The sequence below is a fragment of the Schistocerca cancellata genome, chromosome 2 (assembly GCF_023864275.1).
Source record: "Schistocerca cancellata isolate TAMUIC-IGC-003103 chromosome 2, iqSchCanc2.1, whole genome shotgun sequence".
Lineage (NCBI taxonomy): Eukaryota > Metazoa > Arthropoda > Insecta > Orthoptera > Acrididae > Schistocerca > Schistocerca cancellata.
Genome location: NC_064627.1, coordinates 1,140,085,163 through 1,140,110,548, shown reverse-complemented (window position 1 = coordinate 1,140,110,548; position 25,386 = coordinate 1,140,085,163). Strand labels below are relative to the sequence as shown.

General features: G+C 45.2%; 1 protein-coding gene across 1 annotated transcript in view; it reads right to left on the bottom strand.

The window, feature by feature from the left end:
- Window positions 1-11,618: 11,618 nt before the first annotated feature.
- The window catches only part of LOC126161275 (UDP-glucosyltransferase 2-like), a 90,058-nt gene continuing 76,290 nt past the window's right edge, over window positions 11,619-25,386 (bottom strand). The window contains exon 7 of the mRNA XM_049917015.1: window positions 11,619-11,904. Within this exon, the coding sequence (XP_049772972.1) occupies window positions 11,619-11,904 (286 nt within the window). The remainder of the gene's footprint in view (window positions 11,905-25,386) is intronic.

Genomic DNA, 25,386 nt, shown 5'->3' with positions numbered 1-25,386 from the left:
TGAGAAATCGGTTGGAAACTTTCCTCATGTGAGCACGTTGTAGGTGTCGCCACCAGCGCTAACCTTGTGTGAATACTCTGAAAAGCTAATCATTTGCATATCACAGCATCTTCTTCCTGCCCGTTAAATTTCGCGCCTGTAGCACGTCATCTTCGTGGTGTAGCAATTTTAATGGCCAGTAGTGTATATATACGAGGGTGAGTCAAATTAAAACCTTATATTTGTTATAACGAATCTAAATTTCGCGCCGTTATCCTGTAAGTTGGTATGCGTGCTACAAACAGCGTGCATAATGGCCTGTAGGTGGCAGCATAGTGCAGATGCACACATACCGTAGCATTATCAGTATACAGATGGCCGCCCCACTTGCGACTTGCACCAGGGAAGAACAGCGTTCTGTTATTCGGTTTTTGCGTAGTGAAGTTGTGAAACATATTGAAATTCATAGGCGAATGAAGGTTCAGTACAGTGATGCATGTTTGTCACGGCAGCAAGTCTATGAATGGAGAAGGAAGTTCGCAAGTGGTGTGACTTCAGTGGAAAATGCTCCTTGTCCAGGTCAGGCACAATGAGTTGTGACTCCACAGAACATTGCAGCAGTTGAAGCCATAGTGAAGGAAAACCGCCGGGTGACACTGAATGACATTGCAGCATGTTTACAGATTAGTTGGTTCAAATGACTCTGAGCACTATGCGACTTAACTTCTGAGGTCATCAGTCGCCTAGAACTTAGAACTAATTAAACCTAACTAACCTAAAGGCATCACACACATCCATGCCCGAGGCAGGATTCGAACCTGTGACCGTAGCGGTGGCTCGGTTGCAGACTGTAGCGCCTTGAACCGCACGGCCACTCGGGCCGGCTACAGTTTAGTCATGGGTCAGCACACCACATTGTGCATGATGTGCTCCAGTTTCACAAAGTGTCTGCAAGATGGGTGCCACGGCAGCTGCCTCCTGAAATGAGAGAACGATGTGTTGATGCTTGTGAAGAACTTCTTCGGCGCTTTGAACGAGAAGGTGATGGCTTCCTTGGAAGAATCGTTACTGGGGACCAAACCTGTGATCACTTCCAGCAACCGGAAACGAAGAGAGCGAGCAAGAAATGGCGCCATACCTCATCACCAAAACCAAAGAAGTTTCGAACAGAGCCATCATTAGGGAAGATTTTGCTAACTCTCTTTTGGGACGAAAAGGACATTATTTTGGAGCATTACATGCTTAGAGGGACCACTGTCACCTGTGCATCTTATACAGATCTCCTAAAAAATCATCTGCGGCCTGCAATCAAATGAAAGCGACTTGGATTGCTGTCAGCAGGTGTCCTTTTGCAACATGACAATGCAAGGCCCCACACTGCCTGTACAACAGTTGCAAAAATCACAGACTTGAATTTAGAGTGTCTTCCTCATCCACCATACTCACCAGACCTTGCCCCAAGTGATTTCCATATGTTTGGACCACTCAAAGACGCAATGGGAGGAAAGAAGTTCCGTTCTGATGAAGAAGTACGCCATGCGGTGCATCAGCGGTTGCGCGGACTACGAAAAGAATTTTTTGTAAAGGAATTTATGCACTTTGTAAGCACTGGAGGACTTCCATTGAGCGTGGGGGAGATTATGTTGAAAAGTGATACAGCTTTGTTTCACTTCTGCCCAATAAATAACATTAAAAAAAATATTTAATGTTTTCATTTGACTCACCCTCGTACATAAAGGGTGGTCCATTGATCGTGACCGGGCCAAATATCTCACGAAATAAGCGTCGAACGAAAAACTATAAAGAACGAAACGTGTCTAACTTGAAACGGGAAACCAGAAGGCGCTATAGTTGGCCCACTAGATGGCGCTGCCATAGGTCAAACGGATATCAACTGCGTTTTTTAAAAATAGGAACCCCCATTTTTATTACTTATTCGAGTAGTACGTACAGAAATATAAATGTTTTGGTTGGACCACTTTTTTCGCCTTGTGATAGATGGCGCTGTAAAAGTCACAAAGATATGGCTCACAATTTTATACGAACAGTTGGTATCAGGTAGGTTTCTTAAATTAAAATACTGAACGTAGGTACGTTTGAACATTTTATTTCGGTTGTTCCAATGTGATACGCGTACCTTTGTGAACTTATCATTTCTGAGAACGCATGCTGTTACAGCGTGTCCCGTTCCCGGGTTTGATTCCCGGTGGGTCAGGGATTTTCTCTGCCTCGTGATGACTGGGTGTTGTGTGCTGTCCTTAGGTCAGTTAGGTTTAAGTAGTTCTAAGTTCTAGGGGACTGATGGCCATAGATGTAAAGTCCCATAGTGCTCAGAACCATTGTTACAGCCTGATTACCTGTAAATACCACATTAATGCAATAAATGTTGAAAAAGATATCCGTCAACCTCAATGCATTTGGCAAGACGTGTAATGACATTCCTCTCAACAGCGACTAGTTCGCCTTCCGTAATGTTCGGACATGCATTGACAATGCGCTAACGCATGTTGTCAGGCGTTGTCGTTGGATCACGGTAGCAAATATCCTTCACCTTTCCCCACAGAAAGAAATCCGGGGACGTCAGATCCGGTGAACGTGTGGGCCATGGTATGGTGATTCGATGACCAATCGACCTGTCATGAAATCTCCTATTCAATACTGTTTCAATCGCACTCGAGGTATGTGCCAGACATCCATCATGTTGGAAGTACGTCGCCATTCTGTCATGCAGTGAAACATCTTGTAGTAACATCGGTAGAGCATTACGTAGGAAATCAGCATACATTGCACCATTTAGATTGCCATCGATAAAATGGGTACCAATTATCCTTCCTCCCATAATGCCGCACCATACATTAACCCACAAAGGTCGCTGATGTTCGACTTGTCACAGCAGTCGTGGATTTACCGTTGCCCAATAGTGCATATTATGCCGGTTTACGTTGCCGCTGTCGGTGAATAACGCTTCGTCGCTAAATAGAACGCGTGCAAAAAATCTGTCATCGCCCCATAATTTCTCTTGTGCCCAATGGCAGAACTGTACAAGACGTTCAAAGTCGTCGCCATGCAGTTCCTGGTGCACAGAAATATGATACGGGTGCAATCGATGTTGATGTAGCATTCTCAACACCGACGTTTTTGATTCCCGATTCTCGCGCAATTTGTCTGCAACTAATGTGCGGATTAGCCGCGACAGCAGCTAAAACACCTACTTGAGCATAATCATTTATTGCAGGTTGTGGTTGACGTTTTACATGTGGCTGAACACTTCCTGTTTCCTTAAATAACTTAACTATCCGGTGAACGGTCCGGACACTTGGATGATGTCGTCCAGGATACCGAGCAGCATACACAGCATACGCCCGTTGGGCATTTTGATCAAATAGCCATACATCAATACGATATCGACCTCTTCTGCAGTTGGTAAACGGTCCATTTTAACACGGGTAATGTATCACGAAGCAAATACCGTCCGCACTGGCAGAACGTTACGTGATTCCACGCACTTATACGTCTGTGACTATTACAGCGCCATCTATCACAAAGCGAAAAAAGTGGTCCAACTAAGACATTCATATTTCTTTACGTACATGTAATTAAAAATGGGGCCTCCTATTTAAAAAAAAACGCAATTGATATCCGTTTGACCTATGGTAGCGCCGTTTTAGCGGGCCAACCATAGCGCCATCTGGTTTCCCCCTTCAAGCTAGACGAGTTTCGTTCTTTGTAGTTTTTTCGTTTGATGCTTATTTCGTGAGATATTTGGCCCGGTCACTATCAACAGATCACCCTGTATATGCACGACGGCTATCTGAAAAGTGAGGAACGATCGGTCGTGAAATGGAAACCACTGTGAAAATCTGACGAGCCTTTTCACAGACGTTTTGGGCAGTGTCTCTAGTATGCCTGTCGATTGCATCAAGACGCTCTTTTCAGTTGTGAGCACACTGTGAGCGAGTAAAGGTGCCTAAAACAACGATGTCTCCCGTCAAGTAGGAGGGCTCACTGAGAGGCTTCGCCTTAATGAATGCAGCCCACCTAACACAACGGCCACGCACTTCCTTCTTCATGGCAATTCTCAGCCGCACTCTGCAGGGGCAGTGAAGACGCGCCTGCAGCCTTTTCGATGGGAAGTGTTCGATCACCCACAACACAGCCCTAAATGGCTCGTCCTGAGTATCATCTCTGTTCACATGAAACGCTGGATACGGAGACAACACTTGGGCACAAGCTACGCGCTACAGACCAGCGTAGAGAATAATAATGATAATGAGCGTATGGCACTGGTGGCCGGGAGACCCCTCGCGGGCAGTACGGCCGCCGCTCCACAAGTTCTTTAACGCCACTTTGGCGATTTGGGAGTGAATGAGGATGAAATGATGATGAAAGACACACAACACCCAGTCATCTCGAGGCAGAGAAAATCCCTGACCCCGCCGGGAATCGAACCCGGGACCCCGTGCGAGGGAAGCGAGAACGCTACCACAAGACAACGAGCCGTGGACAGCATAGAGAGTTATCGGAAAGTACAGGCAGCTGCCTTCTGTGACGATTGTATTGGAAATTTGGTGTAACACTCCAACAAAAAAAATGTCTAAGTCGGAGCGACGACTATGTAGAGAAGTACCTGGAAGGTGTAGCTAAATGTGCAAAGAAAACAGTTTTGATTTTCACTGTGGTTTCCATTTCGCGACCGATCATTCCTTACTTTCCGTAAACCCTCGTATAAATAAACAGTTCTGTCAGGAGCCTCTGTTCCGAGGATGCTGACAGAACTGTTTCACAGCGCGAATACTAAAGTACTGACAGCGTCAGTACTAACACTGTAAAACAATTGTCAACAGTAGTTTACGCACCCTCTGCTGCGATTAGTCGGAAGTATGGTGGGAAGCTGCTGCACTGGCTGGATGGATTACAGCCCCACCAACTCATAGAGGAGCTGGCACAACCAGTTTCCCCACCAGCTGACGATTAATAAGATTCACTGCACAGCAACAGTAGACTTCAGTCTTATTCTCAGAGCACTGAAAGTAGTAATTATAGAGCGTCATTTTTCCAGATCCCTGATGAAGACGCAACAAAATCTAACTTGGTCGGATGGTGATGAGTCACAGATATTTCACTGTGAGTGTGTGTTTCGCTGCAACCACGCCCAGGTCTCGGACTGTGTGCTCCCAGAACGTAGCCTCTCCACCCACTCCCCAGGATTTGCATCAGGTTAGCGCCTAGGACATAAGTACAACGCCTATCCGAGATGGAGGCCGTCTGCTACTGCCCCTCACGGTGAGTATAGATATTGCGACCGTGGTTGCCATCATCAACCATGCAACCATTTGAAACGCCTACTGCCGGCCACAGAGTGGGAGGAGCACACATTTAGAAGCAAACACCTGGGCCTACAGAACGACTGTGGCTGCTATCACGATGGCTGGAATTCGTTTGCTGCAACAGGCATTGAGGTTGTTGGTACCCCTTGGTGACCAGCAACCGACAAGTCAGTATCATCCGGAAGGATGAAGCTCAGGATGGGCAGTCTTGCACATGGCAAGAAGACACTGTTTGGACATCACCAACAGGACTCGCGGCCATTCGCAATAACTGGAAAATCCAGGTTTGATTCTGGTCCACCACAAGATTTTTCATATGTCACTTTAGGTACTACATCTATACTTATTGCATTTAAGGTAAATTTCAAGAGTTTGAAGCGTAGTCATGAAAAGTAGGTATATACAAAAGCAAAGGTGGGCCTGTTACGTAATTGACAACATAGTCCATGAGTTCTCGTTGTTTTGATTCCGTAACCTGCATGTGAATCATGAACTGTACGAGTGTGGATAAATGAAGTAATAATCTATGAGGAGGAATAGGTATGTGTGTGACACATGGAAATTCGGGTTGGTCCAGAGAGTATACTCAGATAGCATAAATGCTAAGGTGACTACTCATGTTAAGCAGGAAATCCGGGTTTGATTCCCAGTCCAGCACGTATTTTCATATGTCACTGTAGGTCACCCAGTGCAGAAAATTGGAATTTCATTAATTAATTTCAATATATGAATCTATAGATCATCATAAAATATACGAGGGCAGTTCAATAAGTAATGCAACACATTTTTTTCTGAAACTAGGGTTGTTTTATTCAGCGTTGAAATACACCAGGTTATTCCCCAATCTTTTAGCTACACAACACTATTTTTCAATGTAATCTCCATTCAATGCTACGGCCTTACGCCACCTTGAAATGAGGGCCTTTATGCCTGCACGGTACCAGTCCACTGGTCGATATCGGAGCCAACGTCGTACTGCATCAATAACTTCTCCATTATCCGCGTAGTGCCTCCCACGGATTGCGTCCTTCATTGGGCCAAACATATAGAAATCCGACGGTGCGAGATCGGGGCTGTAGGGTGCATGAGGAAGAACAGTCCACTGAAGTTTTGTGAGCTCCTCTCGGGTGCGAAGACTTGTGTGAGGTCTTGCGTTGTCATGAAGAAGGAGAAGTTCGTTCAGATTTTTGTGCCTACGAACACGCTGAAGACGTTTCTTCAATTTCTGAAGAGTAGCACAATACACTTCAGAGTTGTTCGTTTGACCATGGGGAAGGACATCGAACAGAATAACCCCTTCAGCGTCCCAGAAGACTGTAACCATTACTTTACCGGCTGAGGGTATGGCTTTAAACTATTTCTTGGTAGGGGAGTGGGTGTGGCACCACTCCATTGATTGCCGTTTTGTTTCAGGTTCGAAGTGATGCACCCATGTTTCATCGCCTGTAACAATCTTTGACAAGAAATTGTCACCCTCAGCCACATGACGAGCAAGCAATTCCGCACAGATGGTTCTCCTTTGCTCTTTATGGTGTTCGGTTAGACAACGAGGGACCCAGCGGGAACAAACCTTTGAATATCCCAACTGGTGAACAATTGTGACAGCACTACCAACAGAGATGTCAAGTTGAGCACTGAGTTGTTTGATGGTGATCCGTCGATCATCTAGAACGAGTGTGTTCGCACGCTCCGCCATTGCAGGAGTCACAGCTGTGCACGGCCGGCCCGCACGCGGGAGATCAGACAGTCTTGCTTGACCTTGCGGCGATGATGACAAACGCTTTGCCCAACGACTCACCGTGCTTTTGTCCACTGCCAGATCACCGTAGACATTCTGCAAGCGCCTATGAATATCTGAGATGCCCTGGTTTTCCGCCAAAAGAAACTCGATCACTGCCCGTTGTTTGCAACGCACATCCGTTACAGACGCCATTTTAACAGCTCCGTACAGCGCTGCCACCTGTCGGAAGTCAATGAAACTATACGAGACGAAGCGGGAATGTTTGAAAATATTCCACAAGAAATTTCCGGTTTTTTCAACCAAAATTGGCCGAGAAAAAAATGTGTTGCATTACTTATTGAACTGCCCTCGTAGATGGCTGCATCTATGTGCTGTATCGCTGTGGTCCTGCTACAAAAGCATGTCGGAGAGCACTGAACTGTGTTTTCTAAACACTAAGTGCCACTCGTTTTTAAATACTATCATAAGACACAAGTAGAGAAACACCTGGGTGTGCTCGAAACTAGGGTGAAAATAAGGGAGAATTCTACATGGAAGGAGATGGATAAAGAAATACGGAGTGTGGTTGCAGGGTGTAAGGCTTTTCATGTGTTACTGGGGTCTTAAATGACTGCAGAATCGATTGGAAAGCAGTACATTGATTATGTGCGCCCGTTACGGTCACTAGAGGGCATCAGTTACATGCTCTTATGTGTAAATTCTTTTTCGTGGTTCTGTTGATTGATTACAAAGCGGAGTATGACGTCCTCAGATTACCATCATGTCCTTTAAGACGATCTTCGACAGATTTTGGCCATTACTCGTTGCTGATAATATCCCGAATTACACCTTGGCGATCTGTCGGATTTTTGTTTCGAAGAAGGAATTTGCCATACGTCAATCAACCAGTGTTATCAGAATCCGTCGTTCACAGAGAAGCTTAATCGTAATCTGCGAGCCGCCCTCACCACGTATTACCATGCAGACCATACTCAGTAGTCTATGCTCTTAACACAGCACTGAAAGAATCAGCGAAGCAGATTCCAGTAGCCCTCATGTTTGCTTTCAAACCCAACAGTCCCCTGTCACATTTGTGGGCACTTAACGACTTACTGGACTTACTGCTGGAGAGAAGTGGTGCTGCACAAATTAGAGACAGTAGAAAGGTGGAAGCAAAGATATGAAGGTCGTTCATAGGAGAATGTAACAGAATAACAATGCTAGGATGTGTCCGATCTACTGCAGCTAGGGGACAGAGTGGGGATTGGGAACTTTAATGGAGAGAGCAGGGTGTCAGAAAGAGTGATGGGGAAATTCCTATGTAGGTTTTTGGGTCCAACACTGATTATGCATTTTGTGATGATGGTAACCTTGGTCGCACACGTTCCAAACACGTCTTGAGAGTACACCTGTCCCAAGTAAAAGCAATCCAGGAGGGATCCGTCGCCAATGAGACCTAGATTTTAGATTCTGCACCCAAATGGGCTGGGACAGGCGGGGGGGGGGGGGGGGGGGGGGGGGTGGAGGGAGCCTATTCTTTAAGAATGTCTTCAAGGTGGAAGTGAAACCTTCCTTTTCTTTCATATTAGCTTAAGTTTTGTTGTCTAAGGAAATTGAAGTCACTGACAAGTATCTTAATACAGCGTCCTTGTTATTACACCTAACCTATGGCTCGTCACGTGCTTCAACACTGGCCTGAGGTTTTCGTCTTCGACGTTCTCCCAGAATCAGTGTCGGGGGTGAGGGTGGGGGGAGAGAGACAGGAGGTGGTGGCCCGGTGCAGGCAATGTATTCACGCTCTCGATCATTTTAAACTCACAATGCTCGTCACAGTGTAGGAAGAGCAGCCCATTAGAAACAAATACGTGGGCCACCAGAAAGCCAGGGAGTGTTTCCACACTAGCTGGGGTCCATCAGTAGGACATTATTTCAAATAGTTGAGTTACGACTGAGACTGTATCCCAAAAAAATTGGTTGTCGACAAAGAAAAGATGGCGGCCATGACGTCAGGTGATGACGCAAGTACAGTTATCCAAGATGGCGTCAAACAGTGTGTTCACCACAAGGTCTGGGCCTAGTACTCAGTACCACCACCAGAGAGCGCTGTCGTCCGTTCCGTAACGTATTCCAAGATGGTGGGGGTAAATGGCGGGAAAACGACTCTGCCTGTACTGAAAATGAGTTCTTATTTTGCAGGCAGTGTGTCCACCACGAAATCTGGACTGCCAACCGAAAAATGTAAAGGAAGGGCAATTTTTATCTTAAACTACCTGAGTACCTGGCTTTGCCCAGGTGTGTACTTACTCCAGCCCTCTATTAATTTAGGTCCTCTTTTCCCAATCTCTATCCATGTCCTCCTCATCACCATGTGGCCATCTCGTCCTCCCTACTCCTTCTGACCAGCTCTTCAACCCTCCCCCCCCCCCCCTCCCTGGTCGCATTCTCTGTTCATCTCCTGCCCATCTCTCTGTACATCTCCTCTTACACCTCTCTGTCCTCCTGCTCCTTCACCCTCTGTCCATATGTTCCCTCTCCCATCTGTCCATCTCCTCCTCACACTCTGTATCCCCCTCCCATCTATTCCCTCCTCACTACCACTATCTCCTTGACCACCCTCTCCCCTCTCTCTGTCTGTTTCGTCCTCGTCCCTTTCTATCCACTTTCACCTCTCCTCTCTCTGACGATCTCCTCCTTCCCCACTCTGTCTCCATCTGCCCCATTTGCTCTCCACATCGTCATCCCCACACCAATAGGAGGGTGCTAGTTTTTACGCCTATAACGTTTCTTCCTACATGGTAAGTAATATATGTACCAGATTTGTTTGAAATTCATGCAGGGCTTTAAGAAGAGCATTTTACCAGTATCCACATTTCACATATATTTCACACATATTCAGCATAACTCACACATATATATATCCACCATATTTCACCTTAATCTCTAGTGAATTTCTACCTGCATTTTCGTTTCCAAGCAGCACAATGTTTGTGACGTCATATCTCCTGAACTTTGTACGTCGTACAATGGTATAATCTTGTAAGTACATTCAGTGGCGTATGTTAATACTGTCCGCGAAGTTGAATTAGTAGTATGGAAATATGCACGTCTGTGTAGCGTAGCGCTAGCGTTACCGCCTACCACGCATGGGGCCCGGGTTCGATTCCCTGCAGGGGGCTGGGTGTTGTGTGTCCTTCATCATCATTTTCAGCACCATTGACTCGCAAGTCGCCGATGTGTCGTCACCTAAAAAGGACTTGCAATACGGCGGCCGAACTCCCCCAAATGGAGCCAACAATGCCATACGATCATTTCCATTTCCAATAAATTAAAACGTCATGCCTGATGCGACAGTTGTTCTGCATGTACAGCGTAAATACAGTATTTCCTTCCATCATTTTGTAGAGGGTTCTAGTGAGTTAAGCTCTCGTAAGGGTTTCAAATTATGTGTACAATTGGTTGCAAGTCACAAAGTGCGCTCATATACTGAAAGCATATAGTTTGACTATTTGTGCATCTTGAGCTTCGCTTCGTTTTCATCTGCACCCCCATTCGTTTGAGAGATAGGTGGTTATCCTACAGTTTCGTTGGTTTAGGATGAGATATAGAACATACATAGATAGATATACAGATATATGTAAATATTTTTATTATCTATATGGATGTCGAAATACTGCAACGGAGTGAGTTAGATGAATAAGGTTTTGTATTGAATAAGATCCTGAAACATATTGCGAATGCTAGTTATCTCTTACCTATTATCAGACTCGAAAGTATAACATTTCCCTTCAAGTTTTGGTCATTACCTGGTAATAATGCGGAAGAATTAATTACTGTTTCTTCTTTCTCTTCCAAACAAAGAGCTACCAAAGCAAGGTAATTACAGGCAGATAACTGTAATTAATCTTTAAAATATTCTAATATCAACTTGACCTCTTCTTATTGTAGTTAGTTTAATATTCACTGAAATCAGATGTGTTCATATGGAAAGAGAGAGAGTTACAACAAGACTTTTGTATTTGATTTCGGAAGTACCAATTCAAAATAATCAGATAATCATACAAAATACTGTAGCTTACAAAAATGAGTGAATGTTGCAATGGTACTGATACATAGATTCCTAAGTACAGTAATATCTTTTAAAATGGTTCTATATGTACCTTTTTATTTTGCAGGTATAATTTTTGTTTGTTTGCAGTTTATTTTGCATTCGAAACTTTCAATACCTAAATTATAAATTCGTTTATCCAATACAATCCACTTCTATATAAAGGGTATAAAAAAGGATATTGACGAACATTGAAAGATTGTGCAGAATTCCTTAATGAACAAACTGAGGATCAGAAGCCCATGTCAGGGGAAGAGATCCACAGCACTACAGGGCTTTGTCACACGAGAGCCAGTGCCGGCTGCCAGGTCAACCACGCTACACTGAAGGGCCGCCATGGCGTTTCGCCGTGTTCACAGCGTTATTAGTCAGCAGTGGATGCATTCGAAGCCATCTGACGTTACGACGTATCTGTGAGGACATGGGGCTAAATGTCCGAGGCTCAGGTTCAGATAATTAGAACTGTCTGCAATGCATTTTCAGTGCATCACTGTTTCTTCTGCTTCCGTTTCTGTCTGCTGCCTTTGAAGAAGGAGACTGCCCGCCGCGTGACGAAGTAGACGGCGCAGAGTGTGAGAGCGGAGGCCGCCACAACGAAAGCGACCACGTCGAGCAGCAGCAGCTGCCACCAGTGCAGGTGGAGGGCGGCGCTGCGCAGGTGTGGGGCCCCCCTGTGGCGGATCACGTACTCCACCCACCACACGGCGCGCTCCAGCGAGTCCGCCCTGTGCTCGCGGAACACGGTCGACAGTCTCTTCATGTTGTCTGCGTATCTGCAGATAGATAAGATCACTGTAATTTTAACAAATGCACATATGTTGAGATGCCAAGCGTCAAGGGAATTATCAGGCTGTGAACGTACACTACTAGCCTTTAAAATTGCTACACCACGACGATGACGTGCTACAGACGCGAAATTTAACCAACAAGAAGAAGATGCTGTGATTTGCAAGTGATTAGCTTTCCAGAGCATTCACACAAGGTTGGCGCCGGTGGCGAAACCTACATCGTGCTGACATGAGTAAAGTTTCCAACCGATTTCTCATACACAAACAGCAGTTGCCCAGCGTTGTTTGGTGAAACGTCGTTGTGATGCCTCGTGTAAGGAGGAGAAATGCGTACCATCACGTTTCCGACTTTGATGATGATCGGATTGTAGATTATCTCGATTGCGGTTTATCGTATCGCGACATTGCTGTTCGCGTTGGTCAGGATACAATGACCGTTAGCAGACTATGGAATCGGTGGGTTCATGAGGGTAATACGGAACGCCGTGCTGGATCCCAATGGCCTCGCATCACTAGCAGTCGAGACGACAGGCATCTTATCCGCCTGGCTGTAACGGATCGTGCAGCCACGTCTCGATCCCTGAGTCAACAGATGGGGACGTTTGCAAGACAACAACCATCTGCACGAACAGTTCGACGACGTTTGCAGCAGCATGGACTATCAGCTCGGAGGCCACGGCTGCGGTTACCCTTGACACTGCATCACCGACAGGAGCGCCTGCGATGGAGCACTCAACGACGAACCTGGGTGCACAAATGGGAAAACGTCATTTTTTCGAATGAATCCAGGTTCTGTTTACAGTATCATGATGTTCGCATCCGTGTTTGGCGAAATCGCGGTGAACGCACATTAGAAGCGTGTATTCGTCATCACCATACTGGCGTATCATCCAGCGTGATTGTATGGGGTGCCATTGGTTACACGTCTCGGTCACCTCTTCTTCACATTGACGGCACTTTGAATAGTGGACGTTATATGTCAGATGTGTTACGACCCGTGGCTGTACCATTTATTCGATCCCTGCGAAAGTCTACATTTCAGCAGGATAATGCACGACCGTATGTTGCAGGTCCTGTACGGGCCTTTCTGGATATAGAAAATGTTCGACTGCAGCCTTGGCCAGCACATTCTCGAGATCTCTCACCTACTGAAAACGTCTGGTCAATGGTGGCAGTGCAAGTGGCTCGTCACAATACGCCAGTCACTACTCGTTATGAACTGTGGTATCGTGTTGAAGCTGCATGGGCAGCTGTACATGTACACGCTATCCAAGCTCTGTTTGACTCAATGCCCAGGCGTATCAAGGCTGTTATTACGGAGAGAGGTGGTTGTTCTGGCTACTCATTTCTCAAGATCTGTGCACCCAAATTGCGTGAAAATGTAATCACATATCAGTTCTAGTATAATATATTTGTTCAATGAATACCCGTTTATCATCTGCATTTATTCTTGGTGTAGCAAATTTTAATGGCCAGTAGTGTATTTTGGACTACAGGCCCGTGCTCTAGGGTTAGCGTCTTTGATTCATAATCAAAACGTCATCGGTCCCGGGTTCGATCCACGCCACTGCCTAAATTTTGATAAATAATCAGCATTGGCGGCAGAAGAGTTCCGGCATAAGAAGTCAGCCTCATTCTGCCAACGGCCTTGTCAAAGAGGGCGGAGGAGCGGATAGAGGTTCAGGGCACTCTCTTGTCCTAGGAGTGGGAAATTGCCCCTAAGGGCGGAAGAATCGGCAATGATCAACGACATGAGGATGCAGAAGGCAATGGAAACCACTGCATTAAAGACACGTAACGTGTATCCACAGGACATGTGGCCTGTATTTGAAGAAGTGTCATGATGATCTCTCCATTAGCAAAAGATTCCGGAATACTCCACCATTCGGATCTCCGGGAGGGGACTGCCAAGGGGGAGGTTACCATGAGAAAAAGATTGAATAATCTACGAAAGGATGACGTTCTACGAGTCGGTGCGTGGAATGTCAGAAGCTTGAACGTGGTAGGGAAACCAGAAAATCTGAAAAGGGAAATGCAAAGGCTCAATCTAGATATAGTAGGGGTCAGTGAAGTGAAGTGGAAGGAAGACAAGGATTTCTGGTCAGATGAGTATCGGGTAATATCAACAGCAGCAGAAAGTGGTATAACAGGTGTAGGACTCGTTATGAACAGGAAGGTAGGGCAGAGAGTGTGTTACTGTAAACAGTTCAGTGACCGGGTTGTTCTAATCAGAATCGACAGCAGACCAACACCGACAACGATAGTTTAGGTATACATGCCGACGTCGCAAGCTGAAGATGAACAGATAGAGAAAGTGTATGAGGATACTGAAAGGGTAATGCAGTATGTAAAGGGGGACGAAAATCTAATTGTCATGGGCGACTGGAATGCAGTTGTAGGGGAAGGAGTAGAAGAAAAGGTTACAGGAGAATATGGGCTTGGGACAAGGAATGAAAGAGGAGAAAGACTAATTGAGTTCTGTAACAAGTTTCAGCTAGTAATAGCGAATACCCTGTTCAAGAATCACAAGAGGAGGAGGTATACTTGGAAAAGGCCGGGAGATACGGGAAGATTTCAATTAGATTACATCATGGTCAGACAGAGATTCCGAAATCAGATACTGGACTGTAAGGCGTACCCAGGAACAGATATAGACTCAGATCACAATATAGTAGTGATGAAGAGTAGGCTGAAGTTCAAGACATTAGTCAGGAAGAATCAATACGCAAAGAAGTGGGATACGGAAGTACTAAGGAATGACGAGATACGTTTGAAGTTCTCTAACGCTATGGATACAGCAATAAGGAATAGCGCAGTAGGCAGTACAGATGAAGAGGAATGGACATCTCTAAAAAGGGCCATCACAGAAGTTGAGAAGAAAAACATAGGTACAAAGAAGGTAGCTGCGAAGAAACCATGGGTAACAGAAGAAATACACTCCTGGAAATGGAAAAAAGAAGACATTGACACCGGTGTGTCAGACCCACCATACTTGCTCCGGACACTGCGAGAGGGCTGTACAAGCAATGATCACACGCACGGCACAGCGGACACACCAGGAACCGCGGTGTTGGCCGTCGAATGGCGCTAGCTGCGCAGCATTTGTGCACCGCCGCCGTCAGTGTCAGCCAGTTTGCCGTGGCATACGGAGCTCCATCGCAGTCTTTAACACTGGTAGCATGCCGCGACAGCGTGGACGTGAACCGTATGTGCAGTTGACGGACTTTGAGCGAGGGCGTATAGTGGGCATGCGGGAGGCCGGGTGGACGTACCGCCGAATTGCTCAACACGTGGGGCGTGAGGTCTCCACAGTACATCGATGTTGTCGCCAGTGGTCGGCGGAAGGTGCACGTGCCCGTCGACCTGGGACCGGACCGCAGCGACGCACGGATGCACGCCAAGACCGTAGGATCCTACGCAGTGCCGTAGGGGACCGCACCGCACTTCCCAGCAAATTAGGGACACTGTTGCTCCTGGGGTATCGGCGAGGACCATTCGCAACCGTCTCCATGAAGCTGGGCTACGGTCCCGCACACCGTTAGGCCGTCTTCCGCTCACGCCCCAACATCGTGCAGCCCGCCTGCAGTGGTGTCGCGACAGGTGTGAATGGAGGGACGAATGGAGACGTGTCGTCTTCAGCGATGAGAGTCGCTTCTGCCTTGGTGCCAATGATGGTCGTATGCGTGTTTGGCGCCGTGCAGGTGAGCGCCACAATCAGGACTGCATACGACCGAGGCACACAGGGCCAACACCCGGCATCATGGTGTGGGGACCGATCTCCTACACTGGCCGTACACCACTGGTGATCGTCGAGGGGACACTGAATAGTGCACGGTACATCCAAACCGTCATCGAACCCATCATTCTATCATTCCTAGACCGGCAAGGGAACTTGCTGTTCCAACAGGACAATGCACGTCCGCATGTTTCCCGTGCTACCCAACGTGCTCTAGAAGGTGTAAGTCAACTAGCCTGGCCAGCAAGATCTCCGGATCTGTCCCCCATTGAGCATGTTTGGGACTGGATGAAGCGTCGTCTCACGCGGTCTGCACGTCCAGCACGAACGCTGGTCCAACTGAGGCGCCAGGTGGAAATGGCATGGCAAGCCGTTCCACAGGACTACATCCAGCATCTCTACGATCGTCTCCATGGGAGAATAGCAGCCTGCATTGCTGCGAAAGGTGGATATACACTGTACTAGTGCCGACATTGTGCATGCTCTGTTGCCTGTGTCTATGTGCCTGTGGTTCTGTCAGTGTGATCATGTGATGTATCTGACCCCAGGAATGTGTCAATAAAGTTTCCCCTTCCTGGGACAATGAATTCACGGCGTTCTTATTTCAATTTCCAGGAGTGTATTTCAGTTGATTTATCAAAGGACGAAGTACAAACATGTTCCGGGAAAATCAGGAATACAGAAATACAAGTCGCTGAGGAATGAAATAAATAGGAAGTGCAGGGAAGCTAAGACGAAATGGCTGCAGGAAAAATGTGGAGACATCGAAAAAGATATGATTTTCGGAAGGAGAGACTCAGCATACAGGAAAGTCAAAAGAACCTTTGGTGACATTAAAAGCAACGGTGGTAACATTAAGACTGCAACGGGAATTCCACTGTTAAATGCAGAGGAGAGAGCAGATCGGTGGAAAGAATACATTGAAAGCCTCTATGAGGGTGAAGATTTATCTGATGCGATAGAATAAGAAACAGGAGTCGATTTAGAAGAGGTAGGGGATCCAGTATTAGAATCGGAATTTAAAAGAGCTTTGGAGGACTTACGGTCAAATACGGCAGAAGGGATAGATAACATTCCATCAGAATTTCTAAAATCAATGGGGGAAGTGGCAACAAAACGACTATACACGTTGGTGTGTAGAATATATGAGTCTGGCGATATACCATCTGACTTTCGGAAAAGCATCATCCACACAATTCCGAAGACGGCAAGAGCTGACAAGTGCGAGAATTATCGCACAATCAGCTTAACAGCTCATGCATCGAAGCTACTTACAAGAATAATATACAGAAGAATGGAAAAGAAAATTGAGAATGCGCTAGGTGACGATCAGTTTGGCTTTAGGAAAAGTAAAGGGACGAGAGAGGCAATTCTGACGTTACGGCTAATAATGGAAGCAAGGCTAAAGAAAAATCGAGACACTTTCATAGGATTTGTCGACCTGGAAAAAGCGTTCGACAATATAAAATGGTGCAAGCTGTTCAAGATTCTGAAAAAAGTAGGGGTAAGCTATAGGGAGAGACGGGTCATATACAATATGTACAACAACCAAGAGGGAATAATAAGAGTGGACGATCAAGAACGAAGTGCTCGTATTAAGAAGGGTGTAAGACAAGGCTGTAGCCTTTCGCCCCTACTCTTCAATCTGTACATCGAGGAAGAAATGATGGAAATAAAAGAAAGTTTCAGGAGTGAAATTAAAATACAAGGTGAAAGGATATCAATGATACGATTCGCTGATGACATTGCTATCTTGAGTGAAAGTGAAGAAGAATTAAATGATTTGCTGAACGGAATGAAGAGTCTTATGAGTACACAGTATGGTTTGAGAGTAAATCGGAGAAAGACGAAGGTAATGAGAAGTAGTAGAAATGAGAACAGCGAGAAAGTTAACATCAAGATTGATGGTCACGAAGTCAATAAAGTTAAGGAATTCTGCTACCTGGGCAGTAAAATAACCAATGACGGACGGAGCAAGGAGGACATCAAAAGCAGACTCGCTATGGCAAAAAAGGCATTTCTGGCCAAGAGAAGTCTACTAATATCAAATATCGGCCTTAATTTGAGGAAGAAATTTCTGAGGATGTACGTCTGGAGTACAGCATTGTATGGTAGTGAAACATGGACTGTGGGAAAATCGGAACAGGAGAGAATCGAAGCATTTGAGATGTGGTGCTATAGACGAATGTTGAAAATTAGGTGGACTGATAAGGTAAGGAATGAGGAGGTTCTACGCAGAATCGGAGAGGAAAGGAATATGTGGAAAACACTGATAAGGAGAAGGGACAGGATGATAGGACATCTGCTAAGACATGAGGGAATGACTTCCATGGTACTAGAGGGAGCTGTAGAGGGCAAAAACTGTAGAGGAAGACAGAGATTGGAATGCGTCAAGCAAATAATTGAGGACGTAGGTTGCAAGTGCTACTCTGAGATGAAGAGGTTAGCACAGGAAAGGAATTTTTGGCGGGCCGCATCAAACCAGTCAGTAGACTGATGACAAAAAAAAAAGTGTATTTTGAGGTGACAGAAGTTATGGGAATTATCAGACTCTGGACGCAAAATGGTACTTGGAGCTAGACCCATGGGATATTCCATTTCCGAAATGGAGTGAAATTAGTGAAATAACCACAGAAATCAGTGTGGGACGAACGAAGGACGTATCTGTTAGGACAGTGCAGAGAAATTTGGCGTTAATGCGCTATGGCGGTAGACGACCGACCCGAGTTCCATTGCTAACGACACGACATAGCCTGCAGGCTCCCTCTTGTCATTAAGGTCGATAAGTGAGGGGGAGGTTACACTCTCCTGCGGCCCTATTCTGTATCGTTCATACCGATCGGTGTAGTAGGTTAGTCTCAGTAGTGACGTCATTTTCGGTTCTTTATCGAAATATCCTATTCAGTAAGCTTCTGAGACCTGATACCGAACAGTCCTCCCACCGATTTTACGACTATTGTACCGAGAGGTTTTGGATTTCGTTCTGGCCCTGTGGATCGGTGAGCTGTGGATTTTGTACACCAATAATTTGTTATTTTAAACATATGTAGCGGTTTTAGCTTTGGATTTAGTGATTGTGTTACTAAAGAATCACCAGAGGACGCATCGAGTTGGAAAGTGAGTTCATAATAGATTATTTTCCTTTGTTACAAATATGGTTTGGTTTGGTTGTTACTGTGAATGATTACATTAAAAAAACGTTTTAGGTCAATATTCTCTCAAAATACGTATTATTTTTATGCAAAAATCATTAAATATCAAGACATCGGCTCTGCTTACATACATTACATGAGTGTGAACTGATGTTACTAATGATTTTGTGTATGTTTTCCCACTAATGGTTTAGTTATTAATTATCGAAACGTGTTTACAACTTTCAAGTAACAATGGAAAGCAATTATGTGAAGCCTGGTATTGGAAACCTTCCAAACTATCACGCATTTATGACTTACGCAGCACAGTTTGGCAACGAACTCAGACTACGTTCCTATACGTAATAATACAATAACTGAGCCCTACGTCATCGTTGTTTGGCGTGGCCAAGTTGTTAGCGCGCAGGAATGCGGTACGAAAGGGTTTTGGTTCGCGTTTGGGTGGATATAGTTTTTTTCCCTCTTCATATATGCAACATTGTTATTTGTGTAAGTTAAGATTTTTGTGCAATATTAGTTTTTACCTACATGTAAGAGCACACTTCCTCAGTAATGATTTCGTCATTTATGTGTGTTTAAAATACGAAATATCAAATTGTTGGACATGAAATTGCTGTGAGTGAAACAACCGACAGTGACATTTATATTTTTTTCTTGTCAGAAATAATCCACCATTTTTTTCTGATTATGTAGCGATTTTCGACTTTGGGGTTAGACAGGAAATCTAAGAGCACAACTTAAATTACTGGGAATGTAACTAGCAGCAGTCATCTTCATAATCTTACTTGCTACAAGTAGTTATCTGCGATCGAACCCTTAACCACAGTAGACAGAGATGAAAGATCTCTACTGTAATGTTTTTAGACTGTAGCACCATATACGAAACATTTTCATTCATGAGATGCATGTTGTAAACTTCGACGAACTGCAGGAGCTCTCGAAAATGCGTTTTTTTTTCAGTTTTGTTTTTAAGACCCAAATCGTTGACATATCATATAGGGAAGTGAGATACTTAATCATTAGGATCTCTAGGAGTGAGTTATAACCACATTCTGTTTATCTTATTATTCTTTGAAACTCTCAGAATCAATTTTTCGGTTGTTTTTATAGATGTATCAGTACAATGTGGTACTAAACACTACTCCCAACTCCTTTTCAGAGACGTAAAATCCAAAAGACAATGTCATTGTGAATGAGATTAAGATGACATAATGTGGCTTTTACGACAATCTGCAGAATACAGTCAAATACGCTATCGTTATTATGCTTGCATGGAAACATTGCATGGGGGCTTAATTAAATAAAAATGCTAATAATTTTTTCTGTCTGTCCGGTTACGCTGTCTCGTAAACGGTTGGCCCTGACTAGTATTTGTACGCAATCTGACTGCATGGAATAACAGCAAAGAATGAAAGAAAATTTCTGTTAACACAATTAATTAATTAAGTCCCCAGCAACTATAAAACCTACGAAACAACAAACACAAGTGTAGCTGTTCTGTGTGTGAAGTGTGACTCAACGAACACATCTGGCACGGTTCTTCTTCAATAAGATAAGAAATTTTAAGTACAATTTATATTGAAGTAATTAAAAAAATAGAAATACTATAATTACGCAAGAAAACCAGAATTACACTCTAATACAAGAACACAAGCCAGATGCTTTGTTGGCTGAACCTGTAATGACGCATTATTTAAGACATTGAAATAATAAAAGAAAAGGGAATATTTTCTTTTACCTCATATATATTGACGAAAAGAACTCTGATCGATACAATGTCTCCTCTCGAACAACATCTGCTGTCTAGCCCATCAAAACTGCATAAAACATGGAACAAGCACTCTCCACTACGACATCTCAACAACTCTCCACTCCGACTTCACAACAAGCACTCTCCACTACATCTCCACAAGAACCGCCTACCACCGCTTCCCGACAAGAACTGCCAGTGGAGGAGACTGAATAATACTCTTTGGCGCAATCTCTGGCGCTGTGGCTCAGTGTAGCCACCTTTCAACATGCGGTCAGAGTACCTGTAAAAATTTTTATGCATTTTGTGGTGTCACCGCCAGACACCACACTTGCTAGGTGGTAGCTTAAATCGGCCGCGGTCCATTAGTACATGTCGGACCCGCGTGTCGCCGCCATCAGTACTTGCAGACCTAGCGCCACCTCATGGCAGGTCTAGAAAGACGGACTAGCACTCGCCCCAGTTGTACGGACGACATTGCTAGCGACTAGACGTACGAGGCCTTCCTCTCATTTGCCGAGAGACAGTTAGAATAGCCTTCAGCTAAGCACATGACTACGACCTAGCAAGGCGCCATTAGCCTTACCTACTTTGAGAGTTATAGTATAAATGTCTCAAGAAGAACGCTGTATTCATCAGAGAATAAAAGTTAAGTATAAAGCAACTACGTACTTTTCTTGCTACCATTCAATAGTTATCCTGTTCCAGAATTCACGCCCGTCTGCATTACATCGCGTGCCTTTCGGCTACCTCAGAGTGGCGTGGCTCTTGCTACGCCACAACACATTTCATCTGAGAATCATGGAAATGCATATACTGCACCTGATACTGTTAAGGAGGAGGCAAGGGCGATGATGGCGGGCACGTCAGCTCGATGGAATGAGGCGTCATGCGTTGTGGCAACGTAAACGCAATTTTCGGTACTTGGAAGAATAGCGCGCCTGTCTCGTCTGCTAGCCGCCTTGTGTTCGTGGCGCTGTGCAAGCGCGCTGCAGTGCGCATGCGCGGATGTGCGGCCACTTGCTTTTCGTTGGCTTGCGCGACACAAACCGACAACACAGCTTCGGTTCTCCAGACCCGAACGGTATCGCTACCGAAATGCGTACTGACTAATGCAAGCGCTCTAATTCGAGTACTAGACCGTTCGGTGCTCTTGAGTACCGAAATGATCGGAACAATGGCGGAAATATACAGAATAGGCTCTCTGGGCTCGGAGCCATATCGGTTGGATCCCAGACAGCTGGAAAATCGTAGCGATGTAAGTTGAGAAGAGGTGACGGTAGCTTTTGTGTGTAGCGCAGAACCATGGAGGCAAGTTGTCAACAAGGCCCTGTGCAAGCTGATGGCGTCTCCATAAAGGTGTGGGCTGTGCTTCACTTGGAATGGATTGGACCCCCCTTGCCCACCTGTACCGATCGTTGTCAGGAAATGGTTGAGTACGGCTACTCGGAGAACATTTGCAGTTCCCAAACAACGATAGTATTTTTGTGGATGTCACTGTCCTGTGTCACCGAACCACAATTGTTTCTCAATTGGTTTGACGATTATTCTGGACAGTTTGAACGAATCATTTGGCTACCCACATCGCTCGACATGAATGCCATCGACATAATAGGGAGGTCATTTCGTGCAGAAAATACTGCAGCAGCAACATTTTCGCAATTATGGACGGCTATAGAAGCAGCATGGCTTAATATTTCTGCAGGGGAGTTCCTGCGACTTTTTGAGTCCATTCCACGTCGAGTTACTGCACTACAACGGCCAAAAGGAAGTCAGACTCGATATTAGGAGACATTCCATGACCTTTGTCACCTCAGACTACTAGCTGAAACGAACTTCGGTATTGTCACCCTGTATATTGGCTGCTGAAGCCATATACGCCTTTATGAGAATGCACTTTGTCATGAAAGCGTCTTACTACTGGAACGAAGCAAACACAAAAAAGAAAAAAACAACCCTGTATAAAATGCCTTCCTATCAAATGTAGATGAGAAGTTAGTATGAAGTGTAAGGCTATAAACTGATCGGGTGTGATAAAAGTGAAACAACAAGAGCTGCAAATATATTTTTTCCACCGTGCAACAACTCCAGGCATTGCAATGTTCGCAGGAGAGCTTCTGTGAAGTTTGGAAGGTAGGAGACGAGGTAATGTCGGAATTAAAGCTGTGAGGAGAGGGCGTGTGTCGTGCTTGGATGGCTCATTTGGTAGATCACTTGCCAGCGAAATGCAAAGGTCCCGAGTTCGAGTCTCGGTCCGCCACACAGGAAGTTTCATATCAACGCACACTCCGCTGTAGAGTGAAAATTTCATTCTAGAAACATCCCACAGGCTGTGGCTAAGCCATGTCTCCGCAATATCCTTTCTTCCAGGAGTGCTAGTTCTGCAAGGTTCGCAGGAGAGCTTCTGCGAAGTTTGGAAGGTAGGAGACGAGGTACTGACGGATTTAAAGCTGTGAGGACGTGGCGCGAGTCGTGCTTGGGTAGCTCAGTTAGTAGAGCACTTGCCCGCGAGAGGCAAGGGTCCCGAATTCGAGTCTCGGTCCCGCACATAGTTTCAATCTACCATTAAGTTTCAACTCTAACTCATTGACCAATGAGGCGATACGGAACAGAAATGATCTAATTAACTTATGTCCGAAATGCATAGTTTCCATGCTAGAGGCCATTTATTCAGTCACACTGTGCGCTCTGATATGCGCGATACCATGCAGCCACAGTTACAATATGCATGGTTCCCTCCTAGAGGTTGGTATTGTTGCTCACTTGTCATGCCTTAGCGCCCTCTCCTGCCAGAGTAATTCGTAATGTTGTTTCCGATGTACTTCTGTCACTGACTCGCCTTGTAGTGGATGTGATATAGCGTTGTACACAATGGTTTCGTATTCGAATCGAGAACTTGGCGATGTGGTATTTACTTACAGAGAGGAAAAATGGCAGCGGGCAGCGCGCAGCAAGGCTGCATCATGAGAGCTGTCCCCGACCACATCAACCACAGCATTCAATGTTTGCCACAGCGTTCCGTCATTTGTCTGATACAGGGTCGTTTCAGGAAGCGGGAAATCATCATGGACGTACCGAAGTGTTCGGACACCGGGCTTGGAGGGAAACGTGATTTACACTGTGGAAGGCGACAGGCGCATCAGAACCAGGCAAATGACCCGTCAGTGCAGGGTACGCCAGACGATCGTGTTTAACATTCTGCATGACATTGTTACTACCTTTATCACTTAAAGCGTGTGCAGGGCTTGCTCGAGAGAGACTTCCTACATCAGCAGCACTTTTCTCTCGGGGGCTTCTTCACCAGGCAACCACGATTCCAGGATTTGTGTCTTTCATCCTACTCACAGATGTGGCCACTTTTACGCGGAGTGGTATCATATACTTTCGTAACAGCGATTTGTGGGATAGTATGCAGAACCCCCATGGTATGGAGACACCGAACCATCAGCGTCGGTGCAACCGGAATGCTTGGGCCGGCATAACTGGTGACCGTATTTTGGGGCCAGTCTTACTTCTACGTCTACATCTACATCCCCGTGGATACTCTGCAAATCACATTTAAGTGCCTGGCAGAGCGTTCATCGAACACCTTAACAATTCTCTATTATCCCAATCTCGTATAGCGCGCGGAAAGAATGAACACCTATATCTTTCCGTACGAGCTCTGATTTCACTTATTTTGTCTCGGTGATCATTCCTCCCTATGTAAGTCGGTGTCAAAAAATGTTTTCACATTCGGAGGAGAATGTTGGTGATTGGAATTTCGTAAGAAGATTCCGTCGCAACGAAAAACGGCTTTCTTTCGATGATGTCCATACCAAATCCTGTATCATATCTGTGGCACTCTCTCACATATTTCGCGATAATACAAAACGTGCTGCCTTTCTTTGAACTTTTTCGATGTATTCCGTCAGTCCTACCTGGTAAGGATCCCACACCGCGCAGCAGTATTCTAAAAGAGAACGGACAAGCGTAGTGTAGGCAGTCTCGTTAGTAGGTCTGTTACATTTTCTAAGTGTCCTGCCAATAAAACGCAGTCTTTGGTTAGCCTTCCTCACAACATTTTCTATGTGTTCCTTCCAATTTAAGTTATTCGTGAGTGTAGTACCTAGGTATTTAGTTGAATTTACGGCTTTTGGATTAGACTGATTTATCGTGTAACCGAAGTTTAACGAGTTCCTTTTTGGCACTGATGTGGATGACCTCACACTTTTCGTTATTTAGGGTCAACTGCCACTTTTCGCACCATTCAGATATTTATTCTAAATCGTTTTGCAGTTTTTTTTTATCTTTGATGACTTTATTAGTCGATAAACGACAGCGTCATCTGGAAACAACCGGAGACGTCTGCTCAGATTGTCACCCAAATCGTTTACATAGATAAGGAAAAGCAAAGGGCCTATAACACTACCTTGGAGAACGCCAGAAATCGCTTCTGTTTTACTCGATGACTTTCCGTCAATTACTACGAACTGTGACCTCTCTGTTAGTCAATCACAAGTCCAGTCACATAATTGATACGATATTCCATAAGCACGCATTTTCACTACGAGCCACTTGTGTGGTACAGTGTCAAAAGCCTTCCGGAAATCCAGGAATACGGAATCGATCTGAAATCCCTTGTCAATAGCACTCAGCACTTCATGTGAATAAAGAGCTAATTCTGATTCACAAGAACGATGATTTCTTAACCACTGTTGACTGTGTGTAAATCGACCGTTTTCTTAGAGGATATTCATTCCGTTCGAACACAATATATGTTTCAAAATCCTGCTGCATGTCGACGTTAACGATATGGGCCTGTAATTTAGTGGATTAGTCCTACTACC